The sequence below is a fragment of the Amborella trichopoda genome, chromosome 9 (assembly GCF_054954075.1).
Source record: "Amborella trichopoda isolate Santa Cruz 75 chromosome 9, AtrichopodaSantaCruz75HAP2 v2.0, whole genome shotgun sequence".
NCBI lineage: Eukaryota > Viridiplantae > Streptophyta > Magnoliopsida > Amborellales > Amborellaceae > Amborella > Amborella trichopoda.
The window spans coordinates 21,801,068-21,816,429 of NC_142344.1; the positions used below are offsets into that span (position 1 = coordinate 21,801,068).

At 36.1% G+C, this 15,362-nt stretch overlaps 1 protein-coding gene and 1 pseudogene across 3 annotated transcripts; both read right to left on the bottom strand.

The window, feature by feature from the left end:
- Positions 1-1,925: 1,925 nt before the first annotated feature.
- LOC110007452 (sulfite exporter TauE/SafE family protein 3 pseudogene) lies at positions 1,926-4,850 on the bottom strand (annotated as a pseudogene). The gene is made up of 2 exons (XR_016040725.1): positions 3,008-4,850; positions 1,926-2,880 (listed from the first exon to the last, which is right to left on the bottom strand). The product of XR_016040725.1 is annotated as a sulfite exporter TauE/SafE family protein 3 pseudogene (transcript).
- A 4,271-nt stretch (positions 4,851-9,121) lies between these two features.
- LOC18436440 (actin) lies at positions 9,122-14,918 on the bottom strand. Of its 2 annotated transcripts, none has more exons than XM_006846460.4 (5): positions 14,860-14,918; positions 12,677-12,748; positions 12,181-12,574; positions 10,586-11,199; positions 9,122-9,391 (listed from the first exon to the last, which is right to left on the bottom strand). In XM_006846460.4, exons 2-5 carry the CDS (start codon positions 12,734-12,736, stop codon positions 9,326-9,328), a joined length of 1,134 nt encoding a protein of 377 aa, XP_006846523.1. In that variant the 5' UTR covers positions 12,737-12,748; positions 14,860-14,918; the 3' UTR covers positions 9,122-9,325. The 2 variants fall into 2 exon arrangements, with proteins under 2 accessions (XP_006846523.1, XP_020524226.1); XM_020668567.2 differs by having other exon boundaries at positions 14,615-14,918.
- Between the last annotated feature and the right edge of the window lie 444 nt (positions 14,919-15,362).

Here is a 15,362-nt window from a genome sequence, read left to right on the forward strand (position 1 = left end):
TGTGGAAGCTTCTCATTATGTCAATGATCATGCTAGAATGATAGAAATTTCTATAGTAAAATTTGTAACTGAATCTAATGAAAATTTGAAGTTTGAACCATTTGAAGGAATGGACTTTGAATATCAGAATTCTGCAAAGGAATTCTATATAAAGAGGAGTAAGTTTTAGTATGCATGTCAATACTCTTTATTATACACGTGATGGAATCGTAAATGCTAGAAGATTTGTTTGTTCGAAACAAGGATTTCGAGATAAGAAAAATATGGACAACGAAAATAGAGTTAAAAGACCACGAGCAATTACTCGAGAATGGTGTAAGACAATGATGATGGTGAAGAAAATTGATAGTGGAGATTGGGTAATTAGGAAGTTTGTGAAAGATCACAACCATTTGCTAGCGAATCCCAGAGAAGTTCAATATCTACCATCACATAAGAAGATGACCCATACGGCACAACATATTATAGACACATACACCAGTGCAGGATTACGTATGGGCCTTATAATATCTGTGCTTAGCCAAGAAGCGGGTGGAAGTGACAATCTTGCATTCATTGATCATCATTGTCGAAATCACATTGTCAAAAGTCGGCAAAAGAGATTTGAAAAAGGAGATGTTCAACTTGTCCTTGAATACTTTAAAAATATGCAATTTGAGAATCCTGCATTTTTCTGTGCGATGCAAGTAGATGAGAATGGACATTTGACTAGAATATTTGGGCCGATGCTAGATCAAGGAAGAACTATCAATTTTTTGGAGATGTTGTTGTGTTTGACACAACTTATTTGACAAACAAGTATCAAATGCCTTTTGCGCCATTTACAGGAGTAGACAACCATCGTCAATATGTGTTATTTGGTTGTGTTTTACTAGTTGATGAAAGTGAAGAGTCATTTGTTTGGCTATTTAAGACATGGCTTCAAGCAATGTCTAGCCATCATCCAACTGTAATAATCACTTATCAAGATCTTGCCATGGGAGCAACCATCATATGAGTATTTACAAATACTCGCCATCTCCTTTTCTTATGGAACATTTTGAAAAAAGTACCAAAGAAGTTGTCTCATGTATATGCGGAACATGAAAAAAGAAATTAGTAATGATTTTCACAAATGCATCCATAATTCGGAGACAATACAGGAGTTTCAATCACGTTGGTAAACAATCATTGATTGCAACAATTTAAGAGAAAATAAATGGCTAATCAGAATGTATGGTATTCGTGAGCAATGGGTTCCGGCATTCATGTGTAACACATTTGTTGCAGAGATGTCTACAACCCAATAGAGTGAATTCATTTTTTGATGGCTACGTAAATGCAAAAAGCACTCTAAAAAAATTTGTTGAGAATTATGCACTTGCATTAGATAGTAGGTTTAGAAAGGAAAGAGATGTGAACTTTGAAACAGTTCACAAACATCGGGTTTTGAAGACCTATTTTCCAATGGAGAAAGAAGCAGCATGCATATATACCAAAGCAATGTTTGACAAATTCCAAGAAGAATTGTGTCGCATCATTGAGTATGTTGTCATAGAATCAGGTAAGATGGAGAGATCATTGTATTTAAGGTCTCAAAATATGATGAAGAGAAAAAAGTATTCAATGTTACATTAAATGTACTTGAAATCAAAGCAAACTTTTATGGCTTACAGACGGTTGGTTCCATTTAATGGTTTTTATATGTTTCAATGGCTTATTGACATCATCTTTAAGTATGGCTTTGATAATGAGTACACATGGATTTGAACAGTTGGGGTCTTTGATGATTGGTATGCAACATAAAGAGGGTGAGAAGTTCCAATTCTATTCTAATGAACTTTGAATTGGGTGCTTAATGGATCAATGAATTCAATGAACACCAGTCTAAACAACTTTGAATAATTTTGAGAGAGAGAGAGAGTTAAAGTTGTGATCACAATGCATTTGCGAACGTTAATGAATACATCCAACTGTTTTTGTGACAAAAACATTATAATTAGATCACGTACTTTACCGAGCAAGTTGTAGTATTAGTCTTCAAAAGTTGCAAGACAAGGAAGGAAACCCAGACAAAGACGAGGAGGCCGAGTTCCTTCTAGTAAACATTCTCAATTACAGATACCACTGCATCTCTTGAAGCTTTGGATTGTGCCCTGCCATTGCGAGGACCACTTCAAAGAGGCGTGCATTCTACTTCCTCACATCCATTCGATTTTGAACTCTCCAGAAGTTTGGTTGCTTCCTTCTTAAGTATGGTCTCTTTCTTCCATGTTTCGACACCTCTCATGAAAGCTTTTGTTGATGTTACAATGAAAAGAATGCTCAGGAGAATAGTGACCATCCAATCCGTGAAAATCACATTTAAGGCTACTCCAATGCTAATTCCCAGCATAAGCATTGGCTGGAAAAGCAAGGCCAAGTCATAGGGCAAGTAATGTGGGGTATCTGAGCTTAAGATTGTCATATACAGTTGATCCAGCTGCACCCATGACCATGCATTTTGATATAGCTGTTGAAGATTTTGTGTCAAAGCCGATTATCAAGGTCAGCATGGGAACAAATATTCCTCCTCCACCAACACCTCCTACATTCGAAAATACAGCTCAAAAGAAACCAATGATACTACCCAGAACCATTGATATAAGAAATTAATAAGTTTTAGAACAAAATTACCATTCATTTTTCCTTTTTCAGGGCTGATGTGTACCAAATTCTGCTCAGTTGAAACAAAGATGGAAGCCAAAAAAAACCCAAAAAGAATCACCTCGGAATCTCTGGATCTTCTCCATATGTTCTCAGTTTGAGCCATTGTCTAGCTATAACACAGTGCCTTCACCTTAAGTTTGTGGAACCCAAAATAAAAATCAACACCAACAGTATTTTGTCTCTGAATTACTCCTTAAAAAACAAATTAACTTGCTAAGTATTTGCACAATTTTTTTTAATTCAATGAACACACTGCAACGTCCTTTATTTATTTCATCCCTTTAATACAGCTTTCCTCCCTAGAGTAAAAGTTTCGAACCTGTTCTGCGAAAACTGTCATCTGCCCCATCGAACTCTTAATACTGAAAAATCCTCATCATAAGATATTCAGCAAGCCTCATCCAAAGGTGTGAGAGAGATTGATATAACTCGATTTCTTTATCCTAATATAAATTGCTCAAAACTTATAAGAACAAAGGGATAATTGTATATAAATAATTCAAAGTGGCAACAGCAGCACTAGGAGAGAGAGAGAAAGAGAGAGAGAGAGAGAGAAGGGGTTTTTCAATAGCGATATTGGGTGCTTATTGATTCAATAACATATCCAACCTTGGCAGCCTGCAATTGGAAAACATCATTGATATCAGCCCTTGGTGGCAACTTATAACCCCCAAACTTTTGCAGGTATTGTAATTCAGTTGTTGCTTCTTGAATTGTTGATGCCTGGTCATTCTTTATATTGAGAATCAAAAGATGAAATGAGAGAGAGAGAGAGAGAGAGAGAGAGAGAGAAGGGGGAAAGAAATTTTCATTTTCATGTTCCCTAAAATACCAAGTTCCCTTTAGCTTGAAATTTGAGAAAACATTCATCAGTCAAGATTTTCAAACTTTTTCTTAGCAAAGGTCTAAAAAGCTGTTTGAGAGAGCTCAAATACTCCCCTCATTGATGTTTTCAAATACTTCCCCAAATGACAGCTCAAATGGAAGATTGCTCATTCCAATCCCATAGAGTTGAAATTCACATGTTACATACACTTAAATAAGAAGAAAAATACACCTCATGCACAAGAAAATCTACCCCCTCTGACAAAAATGTGGTATATGGTACCATATACCGCACTGAGAAGTAATAGAGTGGGTCCACTATTAAGCTAAAATTAGGTCCTAGTCTTCTAGAGAAATGAGGGCCATTGGCTCAATTCTTCATGGCAACCAACCATATATCGGCTTTTGTCATGAAGATAAAGATAGATCAGCTATAGTTGGAAAGTGCCCAATTCTTGACTGTGGGGCATGAGCACAACTTTCTCTCCATCTGCCCATTCTATCTAATACAAGAGATCAAGATTGTTAGTTTGAAGTTTCATGTAGTCGGAGTCGACTGATGCCTTGGTTTTCTCCTGAGATTGACCATTGGCGTCATGCCCTGGGATGCTTGCTATTATACATGAACAAGAAGATTTGGGCGAGAATCCTTCCCATGGTGGAACAAAAATGAGTTTTGTGCAATGTACAGGAACAATATTTCTGCTTAGTTTCTCCCACCATGCAACACCCCGAGACCTCCATCTGATCATTAAGCCATGCTCAGAGAAAGCAACTAAAAGCATAATGCTGAAATCCCACCAGTGACTGTTCTAGCATCTAATACCCCACCAAGCAAACTTGATACCCCAGCAAGCAAACTTTGTGGATGACTCATTTAAGGCAACCATTGGGGATACACAGACCACTTCCCTTAGGGCAGCCATTGAGTTCTGCAGGCAAGGATCTTCTCTTTCTCTCTCACTAGATCTCCTCTCATTCCCCTGCCCTTCCTCTGAACTGGACACCTCCATTCTCTCTCTACCTTTCTTTCTCTCTAAGAACTTCTCGGAGTAAGAGAGTCCTAGGTGGTCAGTGGAGGGAGAGAGTACCCACCCCCTGTCCTCACGGAGAGAGACCCCGGTTGCTAGAACTCAAGCTACTAAAGAGGGATTCAAATGTTAGGGTGAAATTTGATTTCAAATTTCAAATTTTGAAATTTGGCAGTAAACAAATTTGTTTTGGTTATCTATACGTGAATCACTACATTAAAGTGGATCCTACGGTTGAAATGAAGCCCCACACCGTTTCATCATACGAAACAACCATTGTATCATATCACTTTTTATATATATATATATATATGGGATAATCTAAAGTTTGCAACTTTTCAAATTAAAAAAGTTAAAAGATAAAATGAATTGTTAAAAGTGGATTTACTAAATTTGTGATTTATTTTTTTAAAAAATTACTTTTGTAATATCTTGTTCATTAAGTAAACATAATTTTATAAATATCACTACAAGACAAAATGTATTTTTGTCATCTCTATAAAAAGTAAAGTTCAATTTTTTTACTAAAAGACAAGAACACTCTATAAATAAATTCCAGGATACTAACTTCTAAAATGTTATTGTACTTTAATAAAAATTTCAAATTTGCCTTTGTTAAGGGGTTAAGTCGATGGTTTAAAAAACGGATCGGTGACCCGGATCGGGCTTCCAAAAAACCGATCCGGATCGGCGAATCGACGATCCGGATCGGAAATCGGGTGAATCGGTCAGAATAAAGCTTAAAAAAAATTCGAAAAAATTATTAAAATTCATTATAAATATTGTTTTTTAGGAATTCAATAAAAAATGAGGGTATTCCATTAAGAATTTTCATGTTTTTGAATGAATATGCGAATATTGATATGTTCTTTCCCTGTATGAACCGCCATTCAGCATTTAATTTACAGTATTTTATGCTCATCCCTACACTGTTGCTATTGGGACTCGATATGTGAATAATATGGCTGGGATAGGGTGGCCTCAGAATCATCATCTCTCTCGTTTTCTCTTTGAATAATATGGATTAAAAAAAAAAAAAAACAAATTTTCAAAAAAATCGATCATGGATTAAAAAAAAAATCACAAATTTTCAAAAAATTCTATCATGGATTACAAAAAAAAATTCGATCATGGATTAAACAAAAAAAATCACAAATTTTCAAAAAATTCGATCATGGATTACATAAAATTCGATCATGGATTACATAAAATTCGATCATGGATTACAAAAAAAAACAAACAAAAAATTCAATCGTGGATTACAAAAAAAGAAAAAAATAGTTCGATCATGGATTACAAAAAATTCAATCATGAATTACAAAAAACTCTATCATGGGTTACAAAAAAAGCAAAAAACAAAAAATTCAATCATGGATTACAAAAAAAAAAACAAACATTTCGATCATAGATTACAAAAAAAAAAACAAACATCTCGATCATGTATTACAAAACATTCGATCATGGATTACAAAAAATTCTATCATGGGTTACAAAAAAAAAAAAAAAAACAAAAAAATCGATCATGGATTACAAGAAAAGAAAACAAACATTTCGATCATGGATTACAAAAAATTCTATTATGGGTTACAAAAAACCAAAAAATTCGATCATGGATTACAAAAAAACAAAAACAATTCGATCATGGATTACAAAAAAATCGATCAAGTATTACAAAAAAATCTATCATGGATTACAAAAAAAAAAATAAATAAATAAAAAAATAAAAAAATAAAAAAATTTCCGTACGGAATCGTCGATTCACTGTTCGGACTCGCCGATTCCGTACAGTGAATCGGCGATTCACTGTACAGAATCGTCCGGTTCTCTCTAGAACAAGACGATTTCCGATTTTTTGAGCGATCCGGTCCTTTTTCACGATTTTCGAGTCGAACCGGGCGAGTCCGGTTCGACTCGGCGTTTTTTAAAACCCTGGGTTAAGTTATTTATTAAAATAAACTTTTAAACAAAAAATAATGATCTTTTTGATAAATGAACCGCATCACAATCCCTTCTATCACTAACCTTTATATTTTGCACGGTTGTTAACTCTAGACAAACCATATATATATATATATATATAAAGATAAAAAAAAGCTAGGATTAGCCCACTAGCTCATATGAGCCTAACGGTTCAAATTGAGTCTGAGCCGATCTAACAATTACGGATGTCCGGTAGTGTTTGAATTTTATTTTATTTTCTACAAATCCAAATCACTTAAAATTTTAAGCGTGTTTATCAAAAATAGGTGCATCTTCGAAAATATCAAAAAAATATTTTACATGAAATAAATTGACCAAAATACCTCCGAAATGTTTACAAGGATATTTTGATCATTTTTCTTACATGAATATTTTTTTTTATATTTTTATTAGGAAAGCCTTGATGAGAAGAAAGCACGCAAAAAATTTCAAGTGATTTAGATTTGTAGAAACATAAATAAAATTCAAACACTATCAGACATCTGTGATCATTAAATCGACCCATATTCAATCTAAACCATTGGGCTCATATGTTCATATGAGCTAGTGGCTAATCTCATCTTTTTCCATATATATATATATATATATATATATATATATAAGTAATGATCTCATAGGACTCTCTCCCACCCATGTGTGTATGATCCTAAAGGATCACCATTAAATTTGGCATGGATCCATAAAACAATTATCACATGGATGTGAGACTTACTTTTTTAGATATCCATGTCAAATTTAATGATGATCATTTAGAGTCCTACACATATGAGTGAGAGAATGTCCTATAATATATATATATAAAGAGAGGTGGGCTAATGAGGTGACGGATGAATTGGCTAGGCAAAGCAGTCTTTAGTAGTCACCAATTTGGCTAGGCGTAGCGCTTTGGAGAAGTCTTTTGTGGTAACCAATTCTCTTGAATGATCGTTGCTTTGCTTCATGATGATTGTTGCTTTGCTTCATCTTGTTGCTATTCATTGGTTGTAGCACTTGAACTATTTAATAAAAGAAGGCATGGGGGAATAGGTAAAAACTATTTCAATTGCAGGGTTTCCGCTTCACTATAGTAACTCCAATTAGTTACACCGGTGAGCTGTGGACCTGATATTAGCACTAGTTAATTAAGCAGGAATTTATCTTAGCAGGGGTGGCTCCCATTACTTATACTAGTCAATCTTGGTAGGGGCAGTTCCCATAAATTACACTTTGGGATTAAATCTAATCATCCAGGCGAGTTAGTTATTCAAGTTGGGATTGCTTCAATAAACAATCTATCATTATTGGTAGGCATTAGATGGCGACGATCCAATTTGTTATGACAATCAACTATGCTAATTAGGATCAATTACGCTGGTTGAGTAACAAGAATTTAAAGAGCATGTGTTATCGAGTTATGTGATTTGAATTTGAATTGTATTTCAGTTGAATGGTTTGAATTTGTACCAAAAATGTGCATCAACTTTACAGCAATTAAGACACAGTTTTAAGAGGAAGAGAGTTGCATGCGTCCATGCTTACAAAAGTATGAATAATTAAATAAGGGCTATCAGAAAGAACATAAATCAATTTTCCATTAATAAATAAATAACAAACGATGTTATTCCTACCATAGTCCATACATGAGCGGTAGTTTGAAAATTTTTATATAGAGCCCAAGGGTCTAAACAATCAAATTATAACCTCTTCAAAAAATTTACAAGAAAGATTCACCTTAATATCTTCAAATTGATCATAGACTTAAAAAAACAAAAATAAATTTCAAACTTTAAAAATAATGCATCTTGTATTTTATTTGTGCACGGTCAATTTTCAAGATTTCCAAGTTCTCATAATTCCGCTTGATCTACACTATTTTTCAAGCTTTAAATTTTTATAATTAAAGATAAAAATATATTTTAAGGCTATCAAAAATATTTTTAATATTAAAACATTTCTCGACACTATTTGAATAAGCACTTTACTTGATTGTTTAGAGGCTCAGCTCTATACAAACCACACCCTTAACAAATATCAGCCCATTTAGATGACTAATTTCCATAATGCTTCAATCAAACAATAAATAATAAAAAGCTCAGAAATCCAACAAGTCACTCCAATCCTCAGTCTCCAAATTAGGAGCAGGTTTAAATCCCAAAGATTCTCCTCATCCTCATAAAATACAGGCAGGGAAGGTTGATGACCACTTCCCAAATATGGGTTCGCGATGGGCTGGGCCAACCTTCGCCCTAGCCCGGTCCTTATCCCTGTAGGGCCAGTCCAAACGCAAAATGCAGGTGTCTTCATCTCTCTCTCTCTCTCTCATTTACACAAGAATGATAGGGCGGCCCGACCTTTTACCTTTTCCATTTCCTTTACTCACTACACCATGCCTCCGAAACACATGGCCTCCCTCCACTCTGTTTACCCCTACTCAAGAAAAAGCAACTCACGATTCCTCCGTCCCCACTGTCGAATGCAAAACTTAAAGAAAGAGCAAAAGTAGACAAATGTTTGTACTGTGTAAATGAAAAAGGCAAAAGAGTCGGGTGATAAAGTTTAGGGGACCACAGAAATGAGAGAAAAAAAAAAAACAAGAAAGAACTCGGATTCAAACGACCTTTTTCTTGAAGTACACATAATATTAAATTTATATGAATATAAATAAAAAGAAGACATAAAAATTTCAAGCCCCATGAGAGAAAAAGGGAAACAAAGGAAAAGGCAACCATTCCTCAACCAAAACAATCTTAGAGAGCACGTGAAAAAAGCACAAACCGAAAAAGGAAAAGAAAAAAGCAACAACCAACCCAAAACCACCATATCTAGAAGCACTTCCTGTGGACAATGGACGGACCAGATTCCTCGTACTCTGCCTTGGCTATCCACATCTGCCATCCACAAAAACAAGATAACACCCTATAAGAGACTCCATAAACGTGCGCTCTCTCTCTCTCTCTCTACACACACTCTAAACAAAAACACTAACTTTCTCTCTATGGCCGTGGGGTGGGTGCATCTCACCACAAAGCCGAAGAACCAAAAGAACGTCATTTCTAAATGAGAAAAGCAACCACAAAACAAGATAATTTTTTTCAAAATCAAATAATAACTCAACTATCCTTTTGCTAGGTAATCTTAGATTCAGCAGCCGATAACACAGACACTACGGAAAAATGGTCAAGTTTAGCAAGGAAAAAGAATGAAAATAAAAAACACAACAGAGACAAAAATGGGGGATAATAAATCAATTTATGTAGAATCTTGAACAGCAAGAAGCAACCATAAGTGAACAGTTCAGTCCAAGAATCAAAAGACATGGACGCGCATCTAGACCGGGATTCAAACTCGGATGTAGAAACATGAACAGCAATAAGCAACCATAAGTGAACGGTTCAGTCCAAGAATCAAAAGACAGACGTATATCTAGACTGGGATTCAAACTCGGAAACAGTGGTAAGGCCCGGTGCTTCTACAACAAAGCCACAGGCCAAAGCCCCCATATGAAGCACATGCTAGAAACCCATATTTTCCTACTAATGCCAGGATTCAAAACAAGGGACATTCAGAAATGTTGGCCTTGTGACCATACTGCATGCATAAACCACATGCTTACAAAACCAGATATTTGCCACTACAAGCTGAGGCCACAATCAGCAAGTTAAGAAGATTTAAGCCCCTTAAATAGTTGCAAACATCCAGAGTAACTTGTGTATACTGTTTGTTAGTGCACACGATTATGTATGTATCTATGAGCGTGTGTGCACGTGTGCGTATGTTTTTTGGGGTGTGGGTGGGAAGTTCATTCGAGGAAGTGAGAGACTTTCCTGCAAAAATTGGATTTGTGGACAATCTACACCAAAAGTGGAATAACAGTTCCCACAAAAATTGCTAGATTTGTGGACAGTTTACAGCAAAAATAATTGTAAGCTTTCACAGCAAGAATTTGCGTGTGCAAACATACAAGCAGAGAGAGAGAGAGAGAGAGAGAGAGAGAGAGAGAGAGAGAGAGAGAGAGAGAGAGAGAGAGAGCCTCCATTCCCACTGTTAAAATCATCAAATAACCCAAAAAAAAAAAATGCTACCTGTTGGAAGGTGCTGAGTGATGCCAATATAGAACCCCCAATCCAGACACTGTACTTCCTCTCAGGAGGTGCCACCACCTTGATCTTCATGCTGCTTGGTGCAAGCGCAGTTATCTCCTTGCTCATACGATCGGCAATGCCAGGGAACATAGTCGAACCCCCACTAAGCACAATGTTCCCATACAAATCCTTCCTAATATCCACATCACACTTCATGATAGAGTTATATGTAGTCTCATGTATACCAGCCGCTTCCATTCCAATGAGAGAAGGCTGGAAGAGGACCTCAGGGCACCTAAATCTCTCTGCCCCAATTGTGATCACCTGACCATCAGGGAGCTCATAGCTCTTCTCAACGGACGAACTACTCTTTGCAGTCTCAAGCTCTTGCTCATAATCCAGGGCCACGTAGGCCAGCTTTTCCTTCATGTCACGAACAATTTCACGTTCTGCTGTGGTTGTGAAGGAGTAACCACGCTCCGTCAAGATCTTCATGAGCGCATCAGTAAGATCACGACCAGCGAGGTCGAGACGGAGGATGGCATGGGGGAGGGCATAACCCTCGTAAATTGGCACTGTGTGGCTCACACCATCACCGGAGTCGAGCACGATACCTAGAGCCCAAGCAAAAGAAGCCAAGGTTAATGAGTTGTGGAATCGGTTTTGTTTTTGGTTTTTTCCTCATTAATAAAAAGAAAAAGGTGTGTCCATGTTTGGTTTTATTTTTGGTCTTTTCCTATTTAATAAAAGGAAAACGTTTTGGTGTGTCCATGTTATTATCACCTCCATCTTAGAGATCAATTTTGGATCTAAAATTCGATAATCTTGACTATCATGATCACGAATCTGAAAAAAAAAATTAAATTAAATTCGAAAGTGATGCATGTGGGTGGAAAATGGAATGCATCAGCCGATGCACAAAAACACCATACTTAAACGAAGTGCATCAGCTGATGCACCAAAACCCCATGAGGCCATGAGCAAAAAAGTGATGCCCGGACACACCTGACAGCTATGTATTAAAAAGTGATGCCCGCAGTTAAATAGAATGCATCAGCTGATGCACCAAAACAAGTTGTTAACAAAATACTATAATTGGGAAACTCTTGCCTGTGTGGAAAATGGATTGAATCACTAGGGTTGGAGTTTCCTCATTTTTCTTTGCTTTTTAATGAAAATGTGATTCGGAGGAAGTTATTTATAGATGCAACTAAGACATGTGAATGGGAGGTTGGGTTTCTTCCCTTTTATTGTAAATATAGTAAGCAGATAGTGATGTGCAGACTAGTTGTGAATGAAAATTTCATGAGAAATGTCACATATCTGACTCCGGCATAGATTGCTCTAAATGAGGGACATGTCACGTATCTGACATTAGTATACATGGTGCTAAAAGAAGAATAAGCAGAACCATGCAAGATTATTCGAACTTTTCAGATAAAATTGAGAAACTTTAGATCAGAATCAGCTAGAAATCCAAGATGACATAAAAAAAAAAAAAAAAATTCCAAATACAATGTTACTTTTTAAGTTAAATAGGATAGATTCTAACCACTCAAAAAAAAAAGGATAATCGTATAAAGAAACCTACTTACCGGTTGTACGACCACTGGCATAGAGAGACAAAACAGCTTGAATGGCAACATACATGGCTGGCACATTGAATGTTTCAAACATGATCTGAGTCATCTTCTCCCTGTTTGCCTTAGGGTTGAGAGGGGCTTCAGTCAATAAAACAGGGTGCTCCTCAGGTGCAACTCGAAGCTCATTGTAGAAGGTGTGGTGCCAAATCTTCTCCATGTCATCCCAGTTGCTCACAATTCCATGCTCAATCGGGTATTTCAATGTTAGAATACCCCTCTTAGATTGGGCCTCATCTCCCACATAAGCATCCTTTTGCCCCATCCCAACCATAACACCAGTGTGTCGAGGGCGCCCCACAATACTGGGAAACACTGCCCTAGGAGCATCATCTCCTGCAAACCCAGCCTACATACATGCAAAGGAAGCTCTAACGTAAGTTTCTAATAAGAGGCATTCCTCATGAGGTTATGTGGTATAAGAAATGTGTATGGGAAGCAATTATCACACCTTGACCATTCCGGTTCCATTATCGCAGACAAGGGGTTGGATATCCTCAGATTCTGCCATATTTTACAGAACCTGGTAGAGAAATTGGAAAACCCCAATAGTAAGAAATCAATCGGACAGCATCAAGACACATACACAGAGATCTGAGAGAAATACTATGTTTATAAGAATTTGCAAGCATGAGAATTCTCCTTTGATCAAGCAATTATTCAAATTCAATTCACTACAAAAGCAAATCATTTTAAGATAGATCCACACAAAAAATTGAAGACCGAGGGCTAACACAAATATCACAGTTCAAAACCAAATCAGGGGAAAAGATGTCAGATAAGCAAAACGCAGAAGTAGGCAGGGTAAAAGGGGTCAAAACACATACAAAAAGTTGAATGTAAAAGCTCTTGCAGGCACTTGGTATTTTTGAAGAATAGACAAGATCACAACTATCAAGATCATGTCCAACCGAAAATCAGAACTGATCAAAGCAATTTCACAAAGCTAGATTATTACCCTTGAGATAATTAGCATGCTCTGTAAGACCCAATCTTAATCAAATGATGACTCCATAAGCCAAAAATGAGTTTTACCACTTTCAAGTCTCACAGACCAAAAATTCTAGCAACTGAGTCTACAACTTAGTCAATTGTTCAAAATACCGGAAAAACAGTTTCCAAGGCAACTGAAACTCCAACAAATCAAGCAAAAGATAATCAAATTCCAATCTTCCCAACTTTGATCATGCTACTGTTAATATTTTTAAAACATTACACCTTCAGATTCCATAAGAATTACAAGGAAAAGAAGACAACTACAAGGAACATGTACGAATTCTGTCCTGGAGATACCGATCTCTAAAATTCTCAGCAAAACACATTATTGATAACAACCCATGTTCTAAAACGGATTGTTTATAACTATCATCAACATACTTCATATTAACAATCAGTTAGATAATTAGATCCATATCATGCACAGAAATCCTTAATAGATAAAAATCGGAAGGTCATATGGCATCATAAATTACTTCAATACAAAATTGAATGGAAACCACCCAAGGCATATGCTACTTTCCATAGATCACAAAAAAAACTCAGTTTTATTAAAATTTGGCAACAAAGGTCCACAATTCTCTAATCAGCTGTCTTTTTCCCGTAGAAAGTTAACATTTCGAGCAAAAGATTCCAAACTAAGAAAAGTATAACATTTGGCAACAAAAGTCCACAATTCTCTAATCAGTTGTCTTTTCCCTGTTGAAAGTTAACGTTTTGAGAAAAAGATTTCAAACTAAGAAAAGTATGAAAGTTTTCAAGGTGGAAGAAGATGGACTAGCATTGGCAAACGTGACCATCCAGAAAAAAGAAATACTGTGGCTACATGAGTAGAAGTCAAGCTCTTTCACGAAGCGTATTTACTATCATACATGATCAGGATACTCAAGATCATGTTTCATACTTTATGAAATGATCAGTAAATTTCTATAGAACATAGTTCAAAGCAGTATCCTTAACTCAGAGGGTATCATGTCAATATTTCTAAGAAAGAAGTTATCCTTCTAAATTTAAAGCAGATTATCAGGAAATCAGGAGATAATGAAAAAAACTAGAGCTAATTTCCCTAAACACGCACAAAAGCAATCCCTTCAAGCTGGACTGCTATTACAATATAAAATAAAACCTCAAATAACTCTTTCACAAAATGGAGATCAAGAAGATAAATAAAAAACAAAAGCAAAGCTTAAACCCTCAACCAAGCACTGATCAATAGAAAGAGTTCGTAAAACTGTCAAATAACCCCCAAAACGTATAGACTATCATCTACCACAGTTAGAGAAAACGTTTAAATGTGAAACCGCTAACAAACAGAATCACCCTAACCGTTTTCAGATTCAAAGAAAATTTCAAAATACCAGAAATTTCAAATGCATATTAACCAAAAAATCACCTTCACCGTAGTCTTCAAATAGATCATCAGAAAACCCAGATCCACCAAAAATTCACCCAAAAGCTCTTGCAAAACACTACAAATCCTAATATGAACAAATAAACCCTAGATCTTACCCCAAAAAAAAGCACAAAAAAGGAAGAATATCTCAGAAAAGGGAGATATAACGAAAATGTTCCAAAGAACCAAAAGAATACGAGAAAAAAGGTGAAAAAAGAGGTGAAAAGGAGCATACAAAAGCTCACCTTGAGAGTTGCAGAGCTCTTTAGGGTTGAAGGGAGAGAGAAAGAGCAGGGAGAGCGACAAAAAACAGTGGGGAAATGAGGTTTACATAACCCCCAACCTCGTCTAAATGGAAACGAAAATTTAGATGAAATGACAACGAAATGAAATGCGATGACAGTTGGGGGAATCATTTTTTTCATTTTGATGAAAAGAGCATTGTGGGGGCCTCAGTGACAGGTGGGGGCCTCAGTGACAGATAGGCGCACAAACAGCCCTTACACACTGCCTGCTGTCCGAGGCCCGTTAGCTTTTCCTTTTCTTTTTCTTTTTTTTTTTATCTATTTATTTGTTGGCTATTTCGCTTGTTATAAAAGTTTGTTTTAAATTTAAAAAAAGTAGGTATATTATGCTCCTGAGGGAGCACAGTTTATATTACTCACTTGGTCAAAAGACCTAATAGGAGATTTTTTTCATTTTAAAATTTTGAAAACCGCTGAAGAATCGATTATTCTCAAAAGAAACA

Excerpts from the sequence above, each read along its gene's own strand:
- LOC18436440 (XM_006846460.4), bottom strand. The coding sequence starts at position 12,736 with ATGGCAGAATCTGAGGATATCCAACCCCTTGTCTGCGATAATGGAACC. Across the intron at positions 12,575-12,676 it reads ATGGAACCGGAATGGTCAAG|GCTGGGTTTGCAGGAGATGA; the intron begins GTGTGATAATTG and ends GCATGTATGTAG. Across the intron at positions 9,392-10,585 it reads CACTCAGCACCTTCCAACAG|ATGTGGATAGCCAAGGCAGA; the intron begins GTAGCATTTTTT and ends TGTGGATGGCAG.